The 24,615-nt window shown below is 44.4% G+C and overlaps 1 protein-coding gene across 2 annotated transcripts; it reads left to right on the top strand.

Moving 5' to 3' along the window:
- Nucleotides 1-12: 12 nt before the first annotated feature.
- LOC120034405 (cdc42-interacting protein 4 homolog) lies at nt 13-24,540 on the top strand. Of its 2 annotated transcripts, XM_038980942.1 has the most exons (15): nt 13-256; nt 11,990-12,105; nt 13,203-13,259; nt 13,706-13,853; nt 14,328-14,390; nt 15,077-15,181; nt 15,375-15,503; nt 15,707-15,853; nt 16,039-16,236; nt 18,695-18,865; nt 21,835-21,944; nt 22,151-22,283; nt 22,522-22,643; nt 22,763-22,899; nt 23,007-24,540. In XM_038980942.1, exons 1-15 carry the CDS (start codon nt 233-235, stop codon nt 23,156-23,158), a joined length of 1,812 nt encoding a protein of 603 aa, XP_038836870.1. In that variant the 5' UTR covers nt 13-232; the 3' UTR covers nt 23,159-24,540. The 2 variants fall into 2 exon arrangements, with proteins under 2 accessions (XP_038836870.1, XP_038836871.1); XM_038980943.1 differs by lacking the exon at nt 18,695-18,865.
- Nucleotides 24,541-24,615: the final 75 nt, after the last annotated feature.

The following is a 24,615-nucleotide window of genomic DNA, read 5'->3' as shown; positions in this document are numbered from 1 at the left end:
AAGCTAGTTTATCCCTCTTTCCTTTGCAACGAATATTGTTTAGATTAACTAGATTAGTTAGCTAAATTATAGGGAGAAATCATTCTCACTGTTTAGAAACGGAAAGGATACCAGAAGGGGTATTTGAGCGTCCTCGGGAATTCATCTTTCAGGATTGAGGCGTCCTCCAAATTGGGATAACTTTGAATAAGTTCTTTGTATTCAGGGATCCGCTGATAAGAAGACGTTAAACATGGACTGGGGCACGGATCTCTGGGTGAGTTTGTGAGTTGTCTGGGATCTGCCAAGGGCTTTAGCTCTCGTGAAGTTTTGCAAAGTATTGTTTTTGCCACTTTTAATGTGATGTAACATGTAGGTTCTTCTACGACTTTGAGCATACCAAGAGACTGGGTTTGATGGAGGTAGTCAAACTATGCTGAGATTTCTTTCTCTCTCAGAACATCTGACCCAGCCATACTCAACTGGACCCAGAAAGGGGTCAAAATCGACCGCGTGTCCCAAGTGTAAAAAAAAAATATATATAAATATAAAAAATTTTGAAACTAATTTGGGCCTCGTCCTCTGGTATCATATAAACATATATACGATATCGTACAATTGCAGGAAATATGCTTAAAATAAATCTTGGAGCGGAGATTTGCGTGTGAATTTCATTGCCCCCTGGCACAACCCCTAGATGGGACACTGGAGGTCTTCCCTCAAGAAAATGTTAATGTTTTAAAACAAATTTCCTGCAATTCTATGTATTTTGACATGACGTAGGCCTATGACCGGGGTGAAAAAACAACAACAAATTAAACCACAGGTTAGGTGTATTTAGGATGCTTTGAACATGAAATGAACACTCAATTTGACGACTTTGTTACTTTGAGATTTTTTGGGGATGATGTATTTTTGTTGTTGTTGTGGTTTGACACTCAGACAGGAATGACATGGAGATAGGGACACAGGCAAATGCTAGAAACAGTGAGAAGGTTGTAAGCAGGGATTTGATCCCTGTTCTCAGGTGGAAAGTTGTATGCAACACATGCCGGGGAGTGTTACCACTACACCAAGGCTCGGAACAGAAATGTTTAATATTAATGGTTGATGGCAGTGGATAACTCTCTTTTAAAATAGGTCTGGAAGAAAATCCTGCTTGTTCTCCAGGAGAGTTGGCCACCCCTGATCTATGTTTCTCAAGTGCTGGGTGTTTTAAAAAATGTTCTTGTTATAACAATATTTTATTTAAATCACCCAAACTTGATGAAAAATCGAATACATATCAATATTCAGGTGGTTTGTGCCTACTCAGGAGATAGATTGGGGGTAAGACCCTGCGATAGACTAGCGTCTTATCCAGGGGGTGTACTTTACATCAAGCTGCCTCACGCTACAGAAACAGGAGATGGGCCCCTGCCCTATAAGCCGTTCCAGCTCGTGCGATACTACTTACTTACTTGCTTACTATATAGTTGAAGATCCTTGCTGTCATCTTACTCTGCCATCTCTGCCTAGCTTGTGCACAATACTAAAATATTTAATTCCTGGAGCATTTAATATCAATGCTTATTTGTATAATTTATTCAAACTGTCCATGAATGGCTGCGATAATGCCATTGATTTTCAAAGACACAAGTAGCCATATCAGACTTCAAATGTGTGATTACACTGGCAAAATTGGGAAGAAGTGGAATAATAAAATGTGTGGGGAATACCTGTAGTGTTCTTGCTGACAAGCATAGTTATTACCCTATATTTTAGCCCATTGTTGAGAATGAGAATTGTTCCACAGATCAGACTAAAGTAAATAGATAATAAAATCTTCTGAAGACAAGATGACATAAATATGCCCCTACACCCTAACCAAATAATTGTTCTATTCATTGTCCCCCCTCTAGAATCATACATACAGTTTTCGGTTAACAATCTGTTTGACAAAATTATTGATCAGCAAACAAGGGGACTAATGCAAGTGTGGATGAAATGGACCTTAGTACATGCTGTCAAAAGGCTGCATTCTATGAAGCTGATTCCTATTCCAATATGTGATAGACGCCGTATGAATGCTGTTGGAACACTAATGCACATGTTTTGGGAATGTCCTGTGGTGTCCCAGTTCTGGTCACATGTTTCAAATGTCCTAAAGTTATGGGTTTCCCTGTGAAGATCCACCTTTTGTTTTTGTTCAATGATGACTCTGCCTTTTTACTGCAACAGGTTCAGAAAATGAATCACAACATCAGCAAAAAAATGTATCCTTAGTGCCTGGATTACCCCTACAATCCTCTCACCGCAAACATTTTCAATATATTGTTCGTATAGAGCGATCAGTGGCCGTGATAAATAAAGCTTGGGCAAATCCAGTTGAGGCATGGGATGTATTATGAAAAACTTTATCAGATATCAACAACTCTTGACCAAGCAATGGACCAACATGGTAAGGGCCAATGTGTGAGAGTTGGCAGCTCTGAGTGTGCTTTAAAACCCCCTAGAGTTGATGTCCGCGCCCTGCGGAACTCTAATTAGCATAATAATACAAATCTGTCAATTCAAGCAAGAGATCAGTTTTTTTGCATTGGATGCGTCTCAATCCACCGCATCCGCTGATGTCGTAGTTCCGCATCTGCGGTAAAAGGTGGCAGAACTAGAGCAGGGTTTGTCATACCATGAGACATCCCGAAAAGCTGTCTTCTCACAAAATCGTATGTAGCATCGGAACGGTTTGGCCTACAAACTATTATGACTCCTCTATGGAAAGATTACTCTCACGAACACCATGGGACGCACCTGAAGTTGGTACAGCCGATCTGCCGATCTGCCAACTTCTGTCTGTAGCATCCAAACAGTCTGGGCTACACTAATATGACCCCTCTGTGGAAAGGTTAGACTCAAGAACATGTACATGTCGGTTGTTTTGCTCTAGAACGCTCACGGGCCTCAAGACTCGTCTGAAGGTCCACCGGCACCAGTTGAAAAAAATGTATGGTAGCATATACTCAAAGTATTCAGACCCCTTCCCTTTTTTTTCACATTTAGTTACGTTACAGCCTTATTCTAAAATGGATTAAATGCATTTTTCCCCTCATCAATCTACACACACTACCCCATAATGACAAAGCAAAAACAGTTTTTACTTTTTTATTTGCAAAAATATAAAAAATATAAAACAGAAATACCTTATTTACATAAGTATTCAGACCCTTTGCTATGAGACTCGAAATTGAGTTCAGGTGCATCCTGTTTCCATTGATCATCATTGAGATGTTTCTACAAGTTGATTTGAGTCCACCTGTGGTAAATTAAATTGATTGGACATGATTTGGAAAGGCACACACCTGTCTATTTAAGTTTCCACAGTTGACAGTGCATGTCAGAGGAAAAATCCGGGCATGAGGTCGAAGGAATTCCTCGTAGAGCTCCGAGACAGGATTGTGTTGAGGCACAGATCTGGGGAAGGGTACTGTAGTATCCTTAAAGGCTTCTTAGAATTACGACTCATGAGACTTACATACGGTTTAGTATTTAATTGTAATTTAGATTTACATTATCTTATGCACCTGGCTTAAACCTCCCTGAAGCTTTCTTAATCATAGTTAAATAGGCAGACATAGGAAATAGCTACGGATAGCGGGAAGCAAACCCCCGTCTTGAGTCAATACTGCCATCTATTGGTAAACATAAATATACCAGGTTACTACAGGTACCAACACATTTCTGCAGCATTGAAGATCGCCAAGAACACAGTGGCCTCCATCATTCTTAATTGGAAGAAGTTTGGAACCACCAAGACTCTTCCTAGAGCTGGCCGCATGGCCAAACTGAGCAATCGGGGGAAAAGGGCCATGGTCAGGGAGGTGACCAAGAACCCGATGGTCACTCTCACAGATCTCAAGAGTTCCTCTGTGGAGATGGGATAACCTTTCAGAAGGACAACCATCTCTGCAGCACTCCATCAATCAGGCCTTTATGGTAGAGTGGCCAGACAGAAGCCACTCCTCAGTAAAAGACACTTGACAGCCCACTTGGAGTTTGCCAAAAGGCGCCTAAAGGGCTCTCAGACCATGAGAAACAAGATTCTCTGGTCTGATGAAACCAAGATTTAACTCTTTGGCCTGAATACCAAGCATGACGTCTGGAGGAAACCTGGTACTATCCCTAAGGTGAAGCGTGTTGGCAGCATCATGCTGTGGGAATGTTTTTCAGCGACAGGGACTGGGAGACTAGTCAGGATCGAGGGAAAGATGAACGGAGCAAAGTACAGAGAGATCCTTGATGAAAACCTGCTCCAGAGCGCTCAGGACCTCCAGACTGGGGTGACGGTTCAGCTTTCAATAGTACAACAACCTTAATCACACAGCCAAGACAACACGAGTGGCTTCGGGACAAGTCTCTGAATGTCCTTGAGTGACCCAGCCAGAGCCCGGACTTGAACCCGACATCTCTGGAGAGACCTGAAAATAGCTGTGCAGCGACGCTCCCCATCCAACCTGACAGAGCTTGAGAGGATCTGCAGAGAAGAATGTGAGAAACTCTCCAAATACAGGTGTGCCAAGCTTGTTGCGTCATACCCAAGAAGACTCCAGGCTGTAATCGCTGCCAAAGGCGCTTCAACAAAGTACTGAGTAAATGGTCTGAATACTTATGGAAATGTGATATTTTTTAAAAAGAAATTAGTAACATTTTCTAAAAACCTGTTTTTGTTTGTGATTGTTTATTTTCCTTATCAATGTAATCAATTTTAGAATAAGGCTGTGTGGAAAAAGTCAAGGGGTCTGAATACTTTGTATACAATGTACAGATACGCATGCACGCATGCATACTGAACAAAAATATATAAACGCAACGTGCAACGAGTTCAAACATGTTACTGAGTTACTGTTCATATATGGAAATCAGTCTATTGAAATACATTCATTAGGCCCAAATCTATGAATTTCACATGACTGTTGGTCACAGATACCTTAAAAACTAAGGAAGGGGCGTGGATAAGAAAACCAGGCAGTATCTGGTGTGACCATTTTTTAAAAATGTAAGCTTTATTTAACTAGGCAGCGTGCCTCATGCAGCATGACATCTCGCCGTCGAATGGAGTTGTCAGACGGCTGATTGTGGCCTGTGGAATATCCCACTCCTCTTCAATGGCTGTGCGAAGTTGCTGGATACTCCCCTGTAGTAATTTTGTGGCCTTATATTGTCCCCAGCACAAGGTGCGCCTGTGTAATGATCATGCTGTTTAATCAGCTTCTTGATATGCCACACCTGTCAGGTGGATGGATTATCTTGGCAAATGAGAAAAGCTCATTTACAGGGATTTAAACAAATTTGTGCACAACAAGAAATAAGCTGTTAAAATATGAATATCATACTGTGGACACGGAAGTCTTTGCATGCAATGCCCTGATGCATTTAGTGCTCAAATCTCTGACAGGAAAGTAGCCTCAAAATAGTTTTGCATATGCTCCTTCGAAACAGAAGGAATAATGTTTTTGAAATTTGTTTAAGTGTGGTTTTTAAGGACTCGTAAATGTGGCTAATTTGGCCAGCATCCCTCATTTATTGATGCTGTTGGCTGCGTCAGGTTGGATCTGAATGCATATGGATGTCCATAACATTTCTCAAATGTCTGGTCAATAGAAATGTTCCCTGTTGTCCGGTGCCAGGTTTTCCTAAAGGAAACTCTGAAATGACTAATATTTTTGAATATTCACATGAAAATCTGTTGCCAATTGGATGGGTCCATATCATTTTTTTGACACCTTGAGTTGGACCAGCATGTCACTCTCTGAACAGATACAAATGTGATGCTGTTTACACAGGCAGTCCAATTCTGATATTTTTCACTAAATTGTCCTTTGCCCAGTCAGATCAGTTAGTTTTGCCCATAATTGTAGTAGTGTGTGATTGCAGCACGCAATTTGTGACGTTCCTGCACGTGGGCATTCCCGAATCTGCATGTAAGCCCCCCCCCTCCTTCCATAAATGGACAAAAGATCAGAATTGGGCTGTCTGTGTAAACACAGCCAATGTAGCAGGTACATAAGTTATAGCACGATTCGTAACTCAAATCAAAGTGCTGTCATTGGGGACGCTGAAGAACAAAGCAGCTTGTGCTGGTGTCTTGTCTCTCAGATCATTATGCTATTAGCTAGCTAGCCAAGTTCAAGTCAATGTTTTAATTTCTCAAGAAAAAGCTCATGACCCAGATGGTTGTGCACAAACTGCCAGACATTCAGAATGTCTAGGGCCTTTGATGTTTTGAACTTGAGTGAATTTCATTGACATTCCTTGCCCCAAGACTAGTTTTGTCCTAAGGAAGGATCCACTTTTGGGAGGGCCATGCCCGCAACAAGTTGTCACAGTTGGGCATTACTTGATTCCCAGAAATGGGACACTTTTGCCTCCTGCTGCCCACCGTGCGCATGGATGGAGCACACAGTCTCACACACACAGTTGACATATTGAATGATATCAGTTACATGATGATTTACTCCAGATCCTTCAATGTTTTCAACATGGCACTGTACTGAGCATGCCAGTGGTCACCAACCCAACTCTAGTCCTGGAGAGAGGGTTTGCCAACTAGGCTTATTACTGACCACAAATACCTTCATTGAGGAGTTTAAAATAGCCTGGGAAAACATAGTAGTGTACACTTGCTTTCCAGGACCAGGATTGGTGCCCACTAGAGTACCGTGTGACAACAAGCAATAGCTTACTTTTGAACATAGATAGCTGGATGGATCTTTGCTCTCGCTCATCGATCTCACATGGTTTTAATGAGTATAATGAGTTGATTTCAACCTCTGTTCACTGTCACCGGTTGTCATGGATTCCCCAGGCGATGTGCACAAGAGTGAGTTACAGTGGTAGCTGGTAGGCGACACAATGGACAAGACAAATAGAGAAACAAGCAGTCTTTTCACTAGAAAATCAGGCCGAGAACACACTGCCCCTCAATGTTGCTACACTGTTTATCTGAGAGCTAGGCTATGGCTACTCCACCACCTACCCAGTGATCTGACCTCCTACACACACACACACACACACACACACACACCCACATAGTGAGTATGTAAATGGTGCGCTACAGAGAGGAGGGTGGAACGGTAGGTTCTGACCTCATTACCCATGTTTCCCCCTGGGCCTCTCTTCCTCATGTCCTCTTTCCATCCTCAGTGCTGTGCTGCATGGAGCACTAGCAACCTAATTAGGTTTGACCTCGTTTAATGAACTCAAAACATCTCCTCTATCCATGCTCTTGTATGTATGTATGTATTTATTTATATGGATATATTTGCCACATCTGTTTCACTTTTTAACCCAAGAGACATTTCTTCAAACCTCTACTTGTCTCTGAAAACATGCAAACTCAAACAGGTTTTATTTGCTGGTAGTTTACTGTACCTTCTCCTATCAGGTTTTATTAGCTGGTAGTTTACTGTACCTTCTCCTATCAGGTTTTATTTGCTGGTAGTTTACTGTACCTTCTCCTATCAGGATTTATTAGCTGGTAGTTTACTGTACCTTCTCCTATCATGTTTTATTAGCTGGTAGTTTAGAGAATGACTTCAATTTGCACACAGATCTAACCAGGTTTTCATATGTTTGTATTTATGTGTGAGGGAGACTATTGGAAAACATTCATTCTTTCTCTCGCCACAATGTCGACTGCCTAATTGGTTGTGATTGTGTTTGGCCAGTAACGTTCATGGCCAACTGTGCTGCCTGCTCTGTGGCATCTGTCCCCTGCTTTCCTTGCCGTTAATCCAGCAGTTATTTTAGGCACCTAGTGTTCCGTGTGCAAGATCAGTGCATGGCTATTAGCCCTGGCTGCTAGTGTGACTGAGTGAGGATAGGCTCTGTGTGTGTGTTCCACAATCCAGGAATGTAGAAAATGTAGCATGGCAGACGGGCACTTTATAAAGTTCATGAAAGACAGTGACTAAGGTAGGAAACATTCTCTATGGTCATGGAGCAGGATCAGTGGTGTAAAGTACTTAAGTAAAAATACTTGAAAGTACTACTTAAGTAGGTTTTGGAGGTATGTGTACCTTACTATTTATATTTTTGACTGCTTTTACTTCACTCCATTCCTACAGAAAATGTGTACATTTTACTCCATACATTTTCCCAGACACCCAAAAGTACTTTACATTTTTTAAATAATTTGTCTAATACACATATTTCTCAAAAGAGCAGTCCTGGTCATCCCAACTGCCTCTAATCTGGCGGACTCACTAAACACATGCTTCATTTGTAAATGATGTCTGAGTGTTGGAGTGTGCCCCTGGCTATCTGTAAAAAATAATAACATTTTAAAAAATGGTGCCATCAGGTTTGCTTTATATAAGGCATTTGAAATGTATTTTTACTTTTGATACTTAAGTATATTTTAAACCAAGTACTTTTGGTCTTTTACTCAAGTAGTATTTTACTGGGTGACTTTCACTTTTACGTTAATAGAAAATGACTTATCTTTATTTTTACTCAAGTATGACAATTGGGTACTTTTCCCACCACTGAGCAGGATGACTTCCCATGCCTAGGGTGATGCCTTTACAAGTGAATCTGTCTGGAGTTGGGGGGTGAAGGTAGAAGACACAGGTTGCTGGGTTGAGGCAGGGCCAACATGGATGGATAGGCCTACAGTCGTTGAAAGATTACTGTTCTTTGATGTGTCCGTGTGCCCTAAATGCTATCATGAAGCCAACAGGATGCTAATGAAAAGCCCAACTGAATGTCCTAGCTTACTGAAACTTTCAATTGGAACCAATTTCTAAACAAAGTTGTCTTATGGAGAGAGCAAACAAGGTTATGTTTGTGCGGTGGAAGACACCCACCCCAGCCAGTAGGCCGAATGGTTGTGAAACAACAATCAGCTTGGTTTATTTACAACTTAACCTCTAAGACAGGAGAACTTTGTTAAACTGGAATGAAAACCAACCAGTTGGTGTGTTCTCGTCTCTTGGTGGTGTTTTAGGGTGAACACAAAAAGAGCACACTGTGTGCTGTGGCCCTCATTTTCCTGCCCCAAAACATTTGAACATTTGATCTAAAAATAAGTCCTCTGTGTTATACACACATACAGCAACTCACTCGCAATGTCTCATACAAGCCCACATGTTCACGTGCTCTTCTCAAATAAAAGGCCTTAGGTGTTATTTGTTCACTCTCTTTTTCGTGTGCCCTTTGAAGGGGTAGGATGGGTCAAGAACATGGCCCAACATGATAGGAATCTCTTCCCATTAAATGGCCCTCCTCCATACTGTAACTACGGAGTTCCTTGATATCATCCTCACTCTCTAACAGGCTTGTCTGTGCTTGAAGTGGCCATAAAGCACCCAGCCAAAAAAGGAACTAAAGAGAAAAGAGACTAGAAGACTCCTCACTGCATATCAAAGTGTGGGAATTTCTGTTCATTATACGTGTGGTAGCAAGCCTGTTTTGTTTTTCTTGTGTGAGTTGACGATATGTTTGCTTATGAAGTGTAGGGAAATCAAATAACGATGCGTTGCGTTTTAGTGTTTTTTGTTTCGCCCGTCCACCACCCTCTTCGGGGGACAAAAATAAATGTTGTTTTTACAGCTTTACATACATGGCACTTCTTTCTTTTCTTCACAGTAGTTACACAGCAAGAATATACACCGATGAACCAAAATATTACCTCGACATGCAACAGTTTCAAAGATTTGACGGAGTTACAGTTCATATATGGAAGCCAGTCAATTGAAATAAATTCATTCGGCTCTAATCTATGGGTTTCACATGACTGGGCAGGAGTGCAGCCATGGGGGGGCCTGGGAGGACATCAAATCCAACTTCATTTGTCACATGCGCCAAATACAACAAGTGTAGACCTTACCGTGAAATGCTTACTGACAAGCCCTTAACCAACAGTGCAGTTCAAGAAGAGTTGAGAAAATACTTACCAAATAAACTAAAGTTAAACATAATAACAAGTAACACAATAAAATAACAATAAGGAGGCTATATACAGGGGGGTATGAAGTACAGGTTAGTCGAGGTCATTTGTACATGTAGGTAGTGGTGAAGTGACTATGCTGCTTCTCGCTGTTTATTATCTATGCAATGTACAAACAAATGGAGGGGGGGGTGTCAATGTAAATAGTCAGGTGGCCATTTGATCACCCACTTGGCAGCCAGGCTCATCCACTGGGGAGCCAGGCCCATCCACTGGGGAGCCAGGCCCATCCACTGGGGAGCCAGGCCCATCCACTGGGGAGCCAGGCCCATCCACTGGGGAGCCAGGCCCATCCACTGGGGAGCCAGGCCCATCCACTGGGGAGCCAGGCTCATCCACTGGGGAGCCAGGCCCATCCACTGGGGAGCCAGGCCCATCCACTGGGGAGCCAGGCCCATCCACTGGGGAGCCAGGCTCATCCACTGGGGATCCAGGCTCATCCACTGGGGATCCAGACCCAGCCACTGGGGAGCCAGGCCCACCCACTGGGGAGCCAGGCCCATCCACTGGGGAGCCAGGCCCATCCACTGGGGAGCCAGGCCCATCCACTGGGGAGCCAGGCCCATCCACTGGGGAGCCAGGCCCATCCACTGGGGAGCCAGGCCTACCCACTGGGGAGCCAGGCCCAGCCAATAAGAATGAGTATTTTCAAACAAAAGGGCTTTATTACAGACAGAAATACTCCTCAGCACCCCCTCCCCAACACCCATCGGACGATCCTGCAGGTGAAGAAGCTGGATGTGGAGGTCCTGGGCTGGCGTGGTCTGCGGTTGTGAGGCCGGTTGGACGTACTGCCAAATTCTCTAAAACGATGTTGGAGGCAGCTTATGGTAGAGAAATGAACATTAAATTCTCTGGCAACAGCTCTGGTGGACATCCCTGCAGTCAGCATGCCAATTGCATGCACCCTCAACTTGATTTCAACTGTGTTGTGATGTTTCACATAGATTCTGAACCTTCCTAATCACGTAGTATCTACAGATTGTAAGTTAAAGATTAATCATTTTATTGAAACTATTGTATTGTTGATTGATTGACTATAGCTTTCCAAATCTCCCAACAGTGCTATTTGTAGGGTTCATTTGAGGTAAATGTTGTGATTTTTCAGCCATTCCTGAACCTGTGACCAGAAACAAGCTACATAGGGGAAATACCAGAATAAATGATCTAATGATACTGTCTCTTCGCAGCAAAATCTGCAGAGCTGAGATGGTTGTATGCCCTATATACATAACGTTCTGTTGGTGGCAAGTATTTATACATCATTTTTTTATTGAAAAACTCTTCACGTTTTGAATCAAGTGTTTTTTGTTTTTTGTATCAGTTCATACGTGCCATAGAATCGGTACATCAAATCTCTTCTATTTTATAATCTGTATGGCGCGCGCCGCTGTCAACATTTTGGTCCTCAAATGAAACTGGTATGTTTTTCAATTTATGACGATTTCTTTTAGCCAATTTTGGCCCTTAAAGGGTAGACGAACAAGTTCCCTACCTTCGCTCCCTTCCACTTGCCTCCTCCAATTTTGCAGTAATGCGGCAATCAGTTGGTTGTTTAGTGTTCTATGCAATTCATATTTGGGATGTTTCTACAGAGTCCACGTACCACAGGAAGTGCAAGAGTGGGGCGCTTCCTATTTCCTGTCGGTAAAAGGTCGTCCTCCTCCCTGTGGCCTCTCGCTCTCTCTCTGGCCCCTTTCCCGCTTGTTCTCCCTCTCCCCCTCTCTTTAGCAGCAGAACACAGCATGATTTAGCACCTCAAGGCCGGGGGTCAATGGTTGTGCATATGTAGAGAATTCTTGGAAAGCATAACATTTGGGTAGATATGGTGACTTGAGATTCACTATCAACACTCTGTAAACTAAATGTTGCCTCAGACTGATTTAATATCCAGCATTCTTTAGATGACGTCACTCATCCAATGGAACGCGCCCTGTCATTCTTATCGAATGGTGATGAGCTGTCATGCATCTCGTGTCTATCGTCCATAATATCTCTTTCTCTTTTCATGTTCCTTCTCCCCAGGACCAATATGACATCATCGACAAGCACACGCAATCCGGGCTGGAACTGGTAGAGAAGTATGTCAAGTTTGTGAAGGAGAGGACGGAGATAGAGCAGAACTATGCCAAGCAGCTGAGGTAGGCCTCATTCTTCAACATTCCTCAGGCCTCATTCCTGCGTGTGTGCCCACAGCAGTTGATGTTTGTGCTCAAAAGCTGTTTTATGAAATGTATGTGGTGTCTTATGACTAGCTTGGGGCAGAATTGAACTTGTCTCCCCCTGTTGGCATTGCCTCAGCCCAGACAGTCCCAGAAACACTGCCCTCATTCTCAAGCTTGAGCCTGCATTACTGCCTCCCTTTTTCTCTATTCCTAACGCTCACTCCGAGTGTGTCTGTCAGTATCTGCTGCTGTGCTCTGGTGGAGAGGAGAGGAAGTGGGAGCAGACTGGCACATGACGGACAGGATGTGGTCAGAGAGAGCTCTAATGGAAGAATAGGAGAAGTGGATGTATTTTAACATAGATGTTATTCTTGACTGTAGTTTTGCATTGGCTTTCCCTTAAAGGGGCAGTGCAGTCAGAAACATGATATCCTTTGTTTTATATATATATATCCACACTGAGGTTGGAATCATACAGTGAAATTGTGCCAATTATGATAATGCCCTTTTAGTGTAAGAGCTGCCTGAATGTTCAGCTTGTTTGGCTGGGTGGGTTTTTTAGACCTAGATGTTAATAGAAGACCAATAACTGCTTTCAGGTTCCACATCCTCCCCATTAGGCTCCTCTCTGACCACTCCCAGACAGACCACTCAGTCTTAGCAGAATTCTTGCTTGAGCTTTTTTTGTTTCTTTTTGACTATTTTAATTAAAAACATTTACAGTAAGGTAATTAATTGTTACCTAGAAATGATTTGATATTGAGACAAAAACGGCAACATGGAAAGATCAACTGTGCCAGAGGACCGGGGCAGTCTTGCCTACAAGAAGCAAATATTTGTGTGTGTTGTTTCTTAGAGGTGTGGATTGATTTTAAATTGAATCATTTCTATTAAAGGCAAACTGTAACCAATTTAGGTTAGTAGAACTTCTTCATTGAGATTTGAATAGACACCCTAATTTGATGCGTTGTGTTTTCCTATCATTTAGGATAATTAAGTTTGCATCTGTGCTTTTGACATATTCTATCTTCCAGACTACTTACCATATCTTCCCCCTCTCCTAATATTGACAGAAATCTCACAAAGAAATACAATCCTAAACGAGGCTGTAGAGAGGAACAGGAATGCAGGTGAGCTATTGTGGGCTTTTGTGTGTGTGTGTGAATGTGTGTGTGTGTGTGTGTGTGTGTGCATAAAATAAATGTGCTTTATTTGTACCTGCCCAGGCCAGCTGTGATCTTCAACATGACTTTCAGTTCCTGATCAGACATAGAGAAGGAAAACAAAGCTTGACTAAAATAATACACCAACAATACATGACGTAATTTCAATGATGTCTTTTCAAACTGCTTTCCTGTCTATAGTACTGTAGTTGGAGAGGCTATGCCAGCACCTGCAGAGCAATGCAAATGACTGCTACTATACCCCCTGAGAGGGAAACGGGAATAAGGAAGTAATGGACCTATCATTACCTGGCTAACACAGCTATTTAAGCAACAGTGTATGTAACTTCCTGTCAACGCCCAAATCCATTACAGATCTCATCTCTTCTGTATCCCCCCCCCCCCTTCCATAGGTTCTCCAACCACCAGTCCTTCCTGGACATCCTGAATGAGATGAACGACTACGCAGGACAGAGGGAGCTGATTGCTGAGAACATGATGATGAACATCTGCATCGAACTCACCAAGTACCTGCAGGAGCTCAAGATGGAGCGTAAGACGGTGAGAGAGAGATCCACACTGAGAGGGGAGGATGGAAGAGTTCACAACTCAGATTATTATAGTGAGGGCGAGTGAAGATGGGTGGGATCTAGAGAAAAGGAGGGAGAGTATGAAGGAGACAGGAAGGACCAGCAGAGATTTGTAGGTTCCTCTGTTATGGCACGAAGGTAGCCTTACTTGGGTTGTCCGTAGGGGGTGGTAACTGTCGTGTTATCCTCTGAAAGGAGAGGAATGCCTTGGCCCAACTCCAATGGAATATAGAACACACACAAACACTATAAAGTCTCCCAGTAGACATGACCCACAGACAGACAGACTGCTGTTTGTTTACCATCTGTTTTGTTCAGTGGTTTTTGGTGGCCGTTGTTTATTCTGTACCCAATGCCAATGGCCCTGTCTAAGTAGGGACCGTCATGTGATCATCCTAGTGTTCTTGGTGTCTCATGTGTCCTCTCTCTGTTTGTCTTTTTGCAGCATCTGTCGGAGGCCAAGAAAGCCCAGCAGAGTTTGGAGAGCACCTATAAGCAGCTCGACAGTGTAAGTTTGTTTACATGTCAGGCCGTCTGCCAATAACTCCCCTCTTCCAAAGGGAACATCGACTTTGTTGGTAGAATACTAATGTATACATCCTCTCTATACAGTAGGCCTATACTTTGCTTGTCAGTGAACAACTGTTTATTCTTTCTGTTCAGTCAAAGGGCAATGTTTTGTCCAGTCACTGTCCTCCATTGTCTATAGTGGTGAAAGCAGTCAAATGTTTCTGAATGCTCTCTCATATTGTCTGCTTTTTGTCTGCTGTAAGTGGGGTCATTGTTACATCAGTGAAAGGGACGTTTGTTCACTAGTTGTGAGTGCATGCATGTGTGTGTGGTGACTCAGGTGACCAGTATTTGTATTATCAGTAAAAAGAGATGAGGAGCTCCTTTTTAAAGCTGGGGTAGGGAACCAAAACGAGACCAGAAACTAGCAGCACTCCAGGCATTGCTCGTCGCTGTATGGGTCAGCACCACTGACTTAAACCACTGATGTTCCAGCCCCATTCAGTAAAGTCAGGTGCTAGTGGCCATTGGGCAAGTGTTCACTACCCTTGGGTGAAGCAGAGGTCTCGCTTCTTCTACACAATAGTAGAGGCTATTCTATTCCATTCAAAGAATGCCCACAGAGCACAGTATTGTGTTAGCTAAGATCAACATGGATGTGTTTCTGTCTCTCTCTGTGTTTAGAGTAAGAAACGTTTTGAGAGGGAGTGGCGGGAAGCGGACAAAGCTGCTCAATATGCCGAGAAAACTGACCAGGACATCAACGCCACGAAGGCCGACGTGGAAAAGGTAGTAGGACAACAACACACAATAAAAAGAACACAGGTTTTCATTTTCCGTTGCAGAACGTTTTCCTACAGTGTGCCCTACTGAACACAATCCAGTTGTCCTACTTGTCCTGTTTCCCCTTTAAACAGTGGAATGTGAGCCACCAGACTGACCTGTGTGTGACCTGTGTGTTTGTTTTGTTACCTGTGTCCAGGCCAAACAGCAGGCCAACATGAGGACACACATAGCGGAGGAGTGTAAGAACGACTACGCAGCCCAGCTGCAGAAATACAACCAGGAGCAGAGCCGGTTCTACTTCAGCGACGTGCCTCTCATCTTCAACGTGCGGCAGAGCCTCTCACCCATCCATCCTGACCTTAGCCTAGCTTCCCTTCCTTATGCTGGAACTATTTGAAATGCTAACGTTTGGTTCAACAGACACTAAAAACACAGCTGACCTTTTTGAGGTTGTTACTCTGTAATCAGGCACCAAGACATGGCAGATGTGATTGAGTGACGTCCTGTATGTGCCTCCTCTCCCTATAGAAACTCCAGGACATGGATGAGAGGCGGGTGAGGAAGCTGGCGCAGGGCTACGTCTTGTTCTCAGACACGGAGAGGCACGTGATGCCCATTATCGGGAAGTGTCTGGAGGGCGTCACTAAAGCGGGCACTAATGTCAACGAGAGGAATGTGAGTCGGCCGTACTGTACTGCATGTATACAAAACGAACCCAGACGTAACGTACATAGATGCATGTGGTCCAATGAAGTTCAAAAGAATGTGAGGGAAATGGGTATGAAACACAAATGCTTTGAAACGTCTTGGTATTGTTGGTCTGTGTTTCACTGTCATAATGTAACCTACTGTCCCTGCAGGACTCCATAGCTCTTATAGAGCAGTACAAGTCAGGCTTTGAGCGTCCTGGCGACCTGGACTTTGAGGACTACAGTCAGGGCATCAACCGTGCCTCCTCAGACAGCAGCCTGGGCACCCTCGGTACCCCCAAAGGCCCCCTGGAGCTGCTGGGCAAGAACAGGAGCAAACCGTTCTGGCTGTTCAGCAAGAAGAGTAAGGTAGGCTGCTAGTACCACCAGTCCTCCTCAGACACAATTACTAGTTTACACCCCTGGTACATCCCACTCCCATGACTCAGTTCTGACTAGCTGAGTAACTTTCTGAATTAGGAATAGACATTATTATCCTAATCTACAATTCATGCCCAAATCCGGTTATTTCCCTCCTATGAAGGAGTGGCTTTCTTAGTGTTTGAAATGATCAGTGCTCCAAGGTGCAGGTAGATCAACCAGGAGCAGTATGTGTCAGTGTTGAGGCAGAGGGGCTGAATCAAGGAGACAGAGTCTGGGGACCACCTCTGTCACTATGGTCCTGAAGCTGTGGTCTCACACACAATCTTTCCTGTTCCCAGAGCTCTGCATGTACATACTGCATGCCCCCCCCCCACACACACACACCTTTCTAGAACTGGTATGTGCATGGCTGTGTCCCTGGCCTGTCTGTGAATAAGCCCCCTCTGACTTTCTGTAGCGTGTGACTGACTGTGGTTTCCAATAGGTCAACTCTACTGGCAGGCAGCGTTCTGCAGAGCTTGTGCTTTCATCAGCACAGACCGGCACAAACACATTGAATTCTCTGCCACAAACACACTGCTATTATACTGTATTATACTGGCCCAGACTATAACATTAGCAGTCAAACCACCACAATGACACCTTTGGGAAATGCCTGCCAACCATCAGGGATGATACTGGGACAGGGAGGGATGACTAGTTCCAGGTGACCTAATTTTTGCTGTGTTCTCGCTACATCGTCATTGGAGATCATGGATGACGTTGGCCCACTAGAGGCCGTCTAGATCTAGAATATATCGGATGTCCCTTAAACAGGCCTCGTGAGCCAGTCTGAAATGACTGAAAATAAACTAGACAGGAATGTTGAGAGTACAGCAAACGAACACCTAGCTAGCCTACATCATGGCCAGCCTGTACCCACTGCTGCATCTCTCTCTCCTGTCTCCCCTCCAGTCTCTTCCAGCACTTTCCTCCTGCTGCATGTCTGATTGCCTACCCTGCTGACTGCTGTCCAATCCTGTTCCTGTAATGCACCCTGCCTACCTCCCGTCCTGTCTGTGTGGTGCACCGCTCTGTGTCATCGCTCCTGCTCTCTCCAAAGTGGTGGATCAGTAATGATCAGAGTTAACTTTCATATTGGCCTGTGAGAAAGAGCTTTGGATGTCATTTGTAAAAAGTCTACCCCCTCCCCATTGCACAACACTGATTCAAACAGCTCCTAGTTAAAGTGCTTTTTAGTCCAGGACTACTGTAGGTCTAGGCTGATCTGTGACTGAGAAACCAGCCTGTAGAGTTGACTATATTCTCCCTCACTGCTCCTCACTTGGTCATGTGGTTACACCCTCATGCCAACGTTCAGTAGTTCCCACCAGGTTAGAGACCTGCCATGTTTCTTATTACCCGTATTACAAGCACGTATACCAGGCCCAGACCTGTAGGGTGTCCTTTGTACATACACTGCTCAAAAAAATAAAGGGAACACTTAAACAACACAATGTAACTCCAAGTCAATCACACTTCTGTGAAATCAAACTGTCCACTTAGGAAGCAACACTGATTGACAATAAATTTCACATGCTGTTGTGCAAATGGAATAGACAAAAGGTGGAAATTATAGGCAATTAGCAAGACACCCCCAAAAAAGGAGTGATTCTGCAGGTGGTGACCACAGACCACTTCTCAGTTCCTATGCTTCCTGGCTGATGTTTTGGTCACTTTTGAATGCTGGCGGTGCGCTCACTCTAGTGGTAGCATGAGACAGAGTCTACAACCCACACAAGTGGCTCAGGTAGTGCAGTTCATCCAGGATGGCACATCAATGCGAGCTGTGGCAAAAAGGTTTGCTGTGTCTGTCAGCGTAGTGTCCAGAGCATGGAGGCGCTACCAGGAGACAGGCCAGTACATCAGGAGACGTGGAGGAGGCCGTAGGAGGGCAACAACCCAGCAGCAGGACCGCTACCTCCGCCTTTGTGCAAGGAGGTGCACTGCCAGCGCCCTGCAAAATGACCTCCAGCAGGCCACAAATGTGCAGTTACATTGTGTTGTTTAAGTGTTCCCTTTATTTTTTTGAGCAGTGTAGTTCAGTCTACCTATGTATCTGTGTCCAGATTGAGGTTAACCAATGGAACCTCCCGTTGGTCCGCTCCAATCTGTCAACCTTGTTCCTCACGTAGGCTCACTCTACTCTACCCTTCATCGTGGCTTGTGTTTTGTTGGTGTTGGGGCTAGGGCTGTGGTGCTGTACTGGTGTTTCATTGCTGGTGTTGTGGCGCTATGTGACTGTGGGCTTCTGCAGGAGTAACTGCTGCAGTGTCGTCTTCTCTGTGTGGTGTGCTTAAGGTGTTGATGGTGTCTCTCTCTCTTTCCCTTGTCATCCGTTTTTTGTTTTTGTCCTCCCCTCCCTCTCCCCCTCCCTGGGTGTCTGTGCTTCACCCCGCCCCAGCTCTCTCCCTCCCCCTCATCACTCACCCCCTTGGCCACGCCGCCCGCCCCCTCGCCCGCTAACGGACCCCCCTCCCCCAAGTTCGGTCGGGACCCATTGTCGTACTGTTTGAAGGAGATCAATAAGACAGTCAAACCCAGAATATCCTCCTTCCGGACCCTCGGGCGAACGGTGAGTCATCAGGGTCAGGGGCCACAACGTCTCCTCACAAAGGCCGCCGCTAACCTGTTTGATGGATAAACCTGTTCTGTCTTATTGTAGCCTCAATTTGTCGGGGCATAGACCCTATAAGTTGTTTAAAGCGTTCCACAGGGATGCTGGCCCATGTTGACTCCAATGTTTCCCACGGTTGTGTCAAGTTGTCTGGATGTCCCTTGGGTGGTGGACCATTCTTGATACACACAGGAAACTGTTGACTGTGAAAAACCCAGCAGTGTTGTAGTTCTTGCCACAAACCAGTGTGCCTGGCACCTACTACCATACCCTGTTCAAAGGCACTTCAATCTTTTGTCTTGCCCATTCACTCTCTGAATGGCACACATACACAATCCATGTCTCAAGACTTAAAAATCTTTCTTTAACCTTAGAGCAGGTTTCCTTCATGTTTTTTATACTCTGAATACATGTATTCAAACCCCTTGACTTTTTCCACATTTTGTTACGTTACAGCCTTATTCTAAAATTAATTACGTTGTTTTGTTTTTTTCCTCATCAATCTACACTCAAATATGTTATTTACATAAGTATTCAGACCCTTTACTCAGAACTTTGTTGAAGCACCTTTGGCAGCGACTACAGCCTTCTTCTTTGGTATGGCGCTACAAGCTTGGCACACCTGTATTTAGGGAATTTCTCCCATTCTTCTCTGAAGATTCTCTCAAGCTCTTTCAGGTTGGATGGGGAGCGTCTCTGCACCGTCCTCTGGCTGGGCCACTCAAGGACGGTCTTTGTCCTGTTGGAAGGTGAACCTTTGCCCCAGTCTGAGGTCTTGAGATGCTGCCACCACCATGATGCTGCCACCACCATGCTTCACCGTAGGGATGGTGCCAGATATCCTCTAGACATGACGCTTTGCATTCAGGCCAAAGAGTTTAAATCTTGTTTTCATCAAACCAAAGAATCTGGTTTCTCATGGTCTGAGATTCCTTTAGGTGCCTTTTGGCAAACTCGAAGTGGGCTGTCATGTGCCTTTTACTGAGGACTGGCTTCCGTCTGGCCACTCTAGCATAAAGGCCTGATTGGTGGAGTGCTGCAAAGATGGTTCTCCTTCGAGAAGATTCTCTCATCTCCACAGAGGAACTCTAGAGCTCTGTCAGTGACAGTCTGGTTCTTGGTTACTGACCATGGCCCTTCTCCCCCGATTACTCAGTTTGGCCGGGTGGCCAGCTCTAGGAAGAGTGTTGGTGGTTCTAAACTTATTCCATTTAAGAATGATAGAGGCCACTTTGCTCTTGGGGACCTTCAATGCTGCATGAATGTTTTGGTACCCTTCCCCAGATCTGTGCCTCGACACAATCCTGTCTCGGAGCTCTACAGACAATTCCTTCAACCTCATGGCTTGGTCTTTGACTCTGACATGCACTGTCAACTGTGGGACCCTATATAGACAGGTGTGCCTTTCCAAATCATGTCCAATCAATTGAATTTACCACAGGTGGACTCCAATCAAGTTGTAGAAACATCTCAAGGATGATCAATGCAAACAGGATGCACCTGAGCTCAATTTCTAGTCTTATAGCAAAGGGTCTGAATACTTATGTGAACAGATTTAGACATTTGCACAATGTCTAAATCTGTTTTTGCTTTGTCATTATGGAGTATTGTGTGTAGATTGATGAGAAATGTTTTATTTAATACATTTTAGAATAAGGCTGATAACATAACAAAATGTTGATGGGTCTGAAAACTTTCCGAATGCACTTTGTATATATATTTAAGGCACCTCGGGTGTTTGTGGTATATGGCCAATATACCACGGCTAAGGGCTGTGCTTAAGCATGACACAACACGGAGTGCCTGGATATAGCCCTTAGCCGTGGTATATTGGCCATATACCACAAACACCCGAGGTGCCTTATTGCTATTAAAAACTGGCTACCAATGTAATTAGAGCAGTAAAAATAAATGTTTTGTTATACCCGTGCTATACAGACTGATATACCACAGCTTTCAGCCAATCAACCTTCAGGGCTCGAACCACCCAGTTTTCACACACACACACACACACACACACACACACATTGTCTGTCTGTTTCTCTCTCCCTCAGAGGCTCACTCCAGAGAGGATCATAGTAATGGTAATACTAGAGTGGTGTCTGTGTGGGGTGTTAAAGGGTGTTAAAGGGTGTCTCAAGCTTCTCACATCGACGGGGAATCTCACACATGACCACCTCTCCATCAGTACAATTGAACAAGGATCTTGACTCAAACGTCACACTAAAGTCTGCTTGTTTACCTTCTCAAATCAATGCTGGAATGTTCACGCTCTAGTTTAGCTGCTAGCACATGAACTGGAACACAGCCAGATTCAAATTCAACATTGGATGCAAAGGAGAGGGCTGATAACATGGCCTGTCTGTCCGTTTGGAGTTAGAGTTGAAGAGGTGGCCACCTGGTGGATTAGGGGTGTAACAACACTTAATAACTCAAGTCACTTCAGCAATGGGGCAAAATTATCTAATTTGTATAATTTGACCGATATATTGGCTTCAGTTTACCTCCATTGTTTTACTGGTCTGTCACTATGATAAACTCCTTCCCTTTAAACGTTCACCACAAAACCCAATGGAAGAGTTCCTAGAAACAGGTTCTTATTTGGGTGTGTGTGCTGCCAATGGGATGGTACTGGGAATGATTACATGGGTGACAATGGTGGTGGTCTTGGGTTCAGCTCACTGTAAAAACAAAGCATATCTGTTTGTTCACTCTAAAGCAAAAACAATGTCATTACTAGAGGTTAAATATGTTTTCAACCGTTTCCCTTGAGCTGAACCATAACCACAGACCGGCGTTTCCTCTAGAGCTGGTTGTGGGTGGCGGGGTGTGTTCCTTTCCTACCACGTGCCATGGTGATGGAGAACGTGTGTGTGCGTGCGTGTGTGCGTGCTAAAGTGACTGTTCCTCCCTGTGCGTTTTCTCAGCCCACGGTGACCGAGGACTTTGGCCATCTCCCCCCCGAGCAGCGCAGGAAGAGGTTACAACAGAAACTAGATGACATTGGCAAGGAGTTGCAGAAAGAAGCGGACCAGAGGTGTGTGGGGGAGTTTGACTGACTGCTTTGACAACCATCTCTGTGACTACTGACTACTGCTCCCAACATAGTATTCCTGTGTGTGTGTGTTGTTTACCAATTACTGCCCTCCACAGGGGATGCATTTCCACAGAGAATCAATCCACCTCTCATCCCCTCTTTCCCTCTCTCTCTCTGTTGCTTTGTCTCTGTGTGTGTCTCTCCAGTGAGGCCCTGGGGAAGATGAAAGATGTGTATGAGAAGAACCCCCAGATGGGAGACCCTGCCAGCCTGTCTCCCCAGATCAACCAGACAGCCCAGAACATGGAGAGACTGAGAGGAGAGCTCAACAAGTATGAGGTAATGGACTCCCCTCTACTGGCCACAGTCATGTACTGCATGCCATGTTCCCATATGCAAGCTAGAATACATAAGGTTTGTCACCTCTTCACATAGTTTTTTGTAAACACAGACCTCATGTTTTCCTTAATTTAATATACTAACCCGTCTCTCTCTTTGACTTGGTCTCACTCACAATCTGTCACGAGCACAATCTATAGGAAACAATGGTACATTTCCTCCATGCTTTGTTTCGTAGTCATGGTTGATAGAGGCAGGAAGGCGAGGGGATTCGATGCTCAGGAGAGGTACGTTACGAGAGGATGCATTGAGCTACACGTCTCACTCCAACAACAACGGTAGCACTCACGAACCATACAGGTTAGAAACCAGACGCTGAGGCTTCACTCATGGCTGTCAGTGAATGTACTGTAGTCGTACATCTATATTAAATATATAATACATTTTATTATTAAGCATATGTGTGTTTCTCCCTCCAGCCCTGACAGAACCCACTCTGAAGAAGGCACCCCGGATCCCTCTCAGGCCATCTACGCCGAGTTTGACGACGACTTTGAGGAGGAGGAGGAGCTTGTCGCTCCCATCGGCCAATGTACAGCCATGTACAACTTCCCAGGTAGGTGTGGATGGGTCACAATGACACCAATGTACTCAACACTATTATGGTATAACACACTTACTTGTACATGGTGATAGTGTAACATGCTGTCATGTCCCTGCTAGGTGCCAGTGAGGGGACCATCACCATGCAGGAGGGGGAGGTGTTGTCTGTAGTGGAGGAGGATAAAGGTGACGGCTGGACCAGGGTCCGCAGGGCCAACGGGAACGAGGGCTACATCCCAACATCCTACGTCAGCATCAGCATCAGCAAGTGACCCGACACCCATCCCACCCACACAAGGCCTGAGGGAACGGCCAATCATCACTAATGATGATGATTCCAAAATACTTTGGCAGCTCTCTCATGGGACCAATCAGAAAGAGAGAAAAAAGCACTGTGGGTGGGACCACCTGGGTGTCCGTTAGGAGACTATTAGGGCCAATCGAGTCGCTTTGATTTCCTCACTGAGATGCGCACCCATGATTTCTTTCCCCTGCTGGCCAGAGAAGATGCAGTCAATTGTGCTTTTGGTTCCTTCTGGCTTGCACGTCTGTACCAGGTCACTATACTTACCACAAGCCACACATTTTCATCGTAGTTCTTGATATTATCACAGTGCGTTTGTGGTTGTGGTTTAGTAATGGATATCATAGCAGGACTGATGATATAGATTAGAATGAGGCACCAACCAACATGTCCATATGCCCTCATCTCACTGAGGCTTCTCCTTTTCACAGTGAGAGGAGGATTAGAAGTGCTGTACTGGAGCATTTGACATCAGGGTTGTGTTCAGTAAGGAAAAAACGTTTTGAAACAGAGGTACTACCTGAACTTGTCTAATGAGAACACAGTGCTACAGTGTGCCCTACTGAACAGGAGCCAGGATTAAGAGGATGTTTATCTGACACATTAATAAGCATAACCTGCTCTCTCTCACTCCCATGCAGCCAGAATGTAAACTGATCACATTCTTGCTCTTCTTCATATTTGCACACGGCGTTTTGGACAAAGAACATTTGCTCAGATAAAGGAAGTGTCTCAACACAGATCTATGGGCACTACATTTCAGTAGGAAAGCCCCGTTGACACAGCCCCACTATTCAGATCAGATATACTCACCAGTTAGCGTGACTTTATTTTCTTGTGCTCTGAGGTATAAATATATTAGCCATCCACAAGGCCAAAGACTGCCAGTAAAGCCCCCTTAGAGAGACATGCACATACTGATAGCAATAAAGAAATGTTTCAGACAATCCCAGCCGTATCTTCACTACAGCTCAGTTTCAAGCCATCGACATAAATGGCCTATACGAGAGCTCTTTTATAGCTCTTGATTCTGAATGGTAAATAATGAATTGTTTGTATTGAGAATATAATTTATTAAGTATGTGTAGGTTGCTACATTTAAAAGAGGTCAAGTTTAAGGCATGTTTTGGTTTATATCATAGGAGTTAACTCCCATTTGTACTTTTCCCTGCAAACACGGTGGACTGTCTGTATCCAGAGGTGAGAGCGATACCAATAAATTGTTGCAGACAGAATATGTGCAACGTTAAGACTGTCGTATTTATGTTATAAAATAATATATTTTAGTTATCACTACACCACTATTGTCTTATTATCTTTTTAACCTGATGAATAAAGATGTGTATCTTCGTGAGGTGAATGTGTCCATTTTGTCTGGAGTTTAATAGACGCTCCAGTTTTGAGCCACGCAGGAATATTCCTAAT

The sequence above is a fragment of the Salvelinus namaycush genome, chromosome 41, assembly GCF_016432855.1.
Source record: "Salvelinus namaycush isolate Seneca chromosome 41, SaNama_1.0, whole genome shotgun sequence".
NCBI lineage: Eukaryota > Metazoa > Chordata > Actinopteri > Salmoniformes > Salmonidae > Salvelinus > Salvelinus namaycush.
Note: the sequence above shows the minus strand (reverse complement) of the source record. Positions and strands in the feature narration are given on the sequence as shown.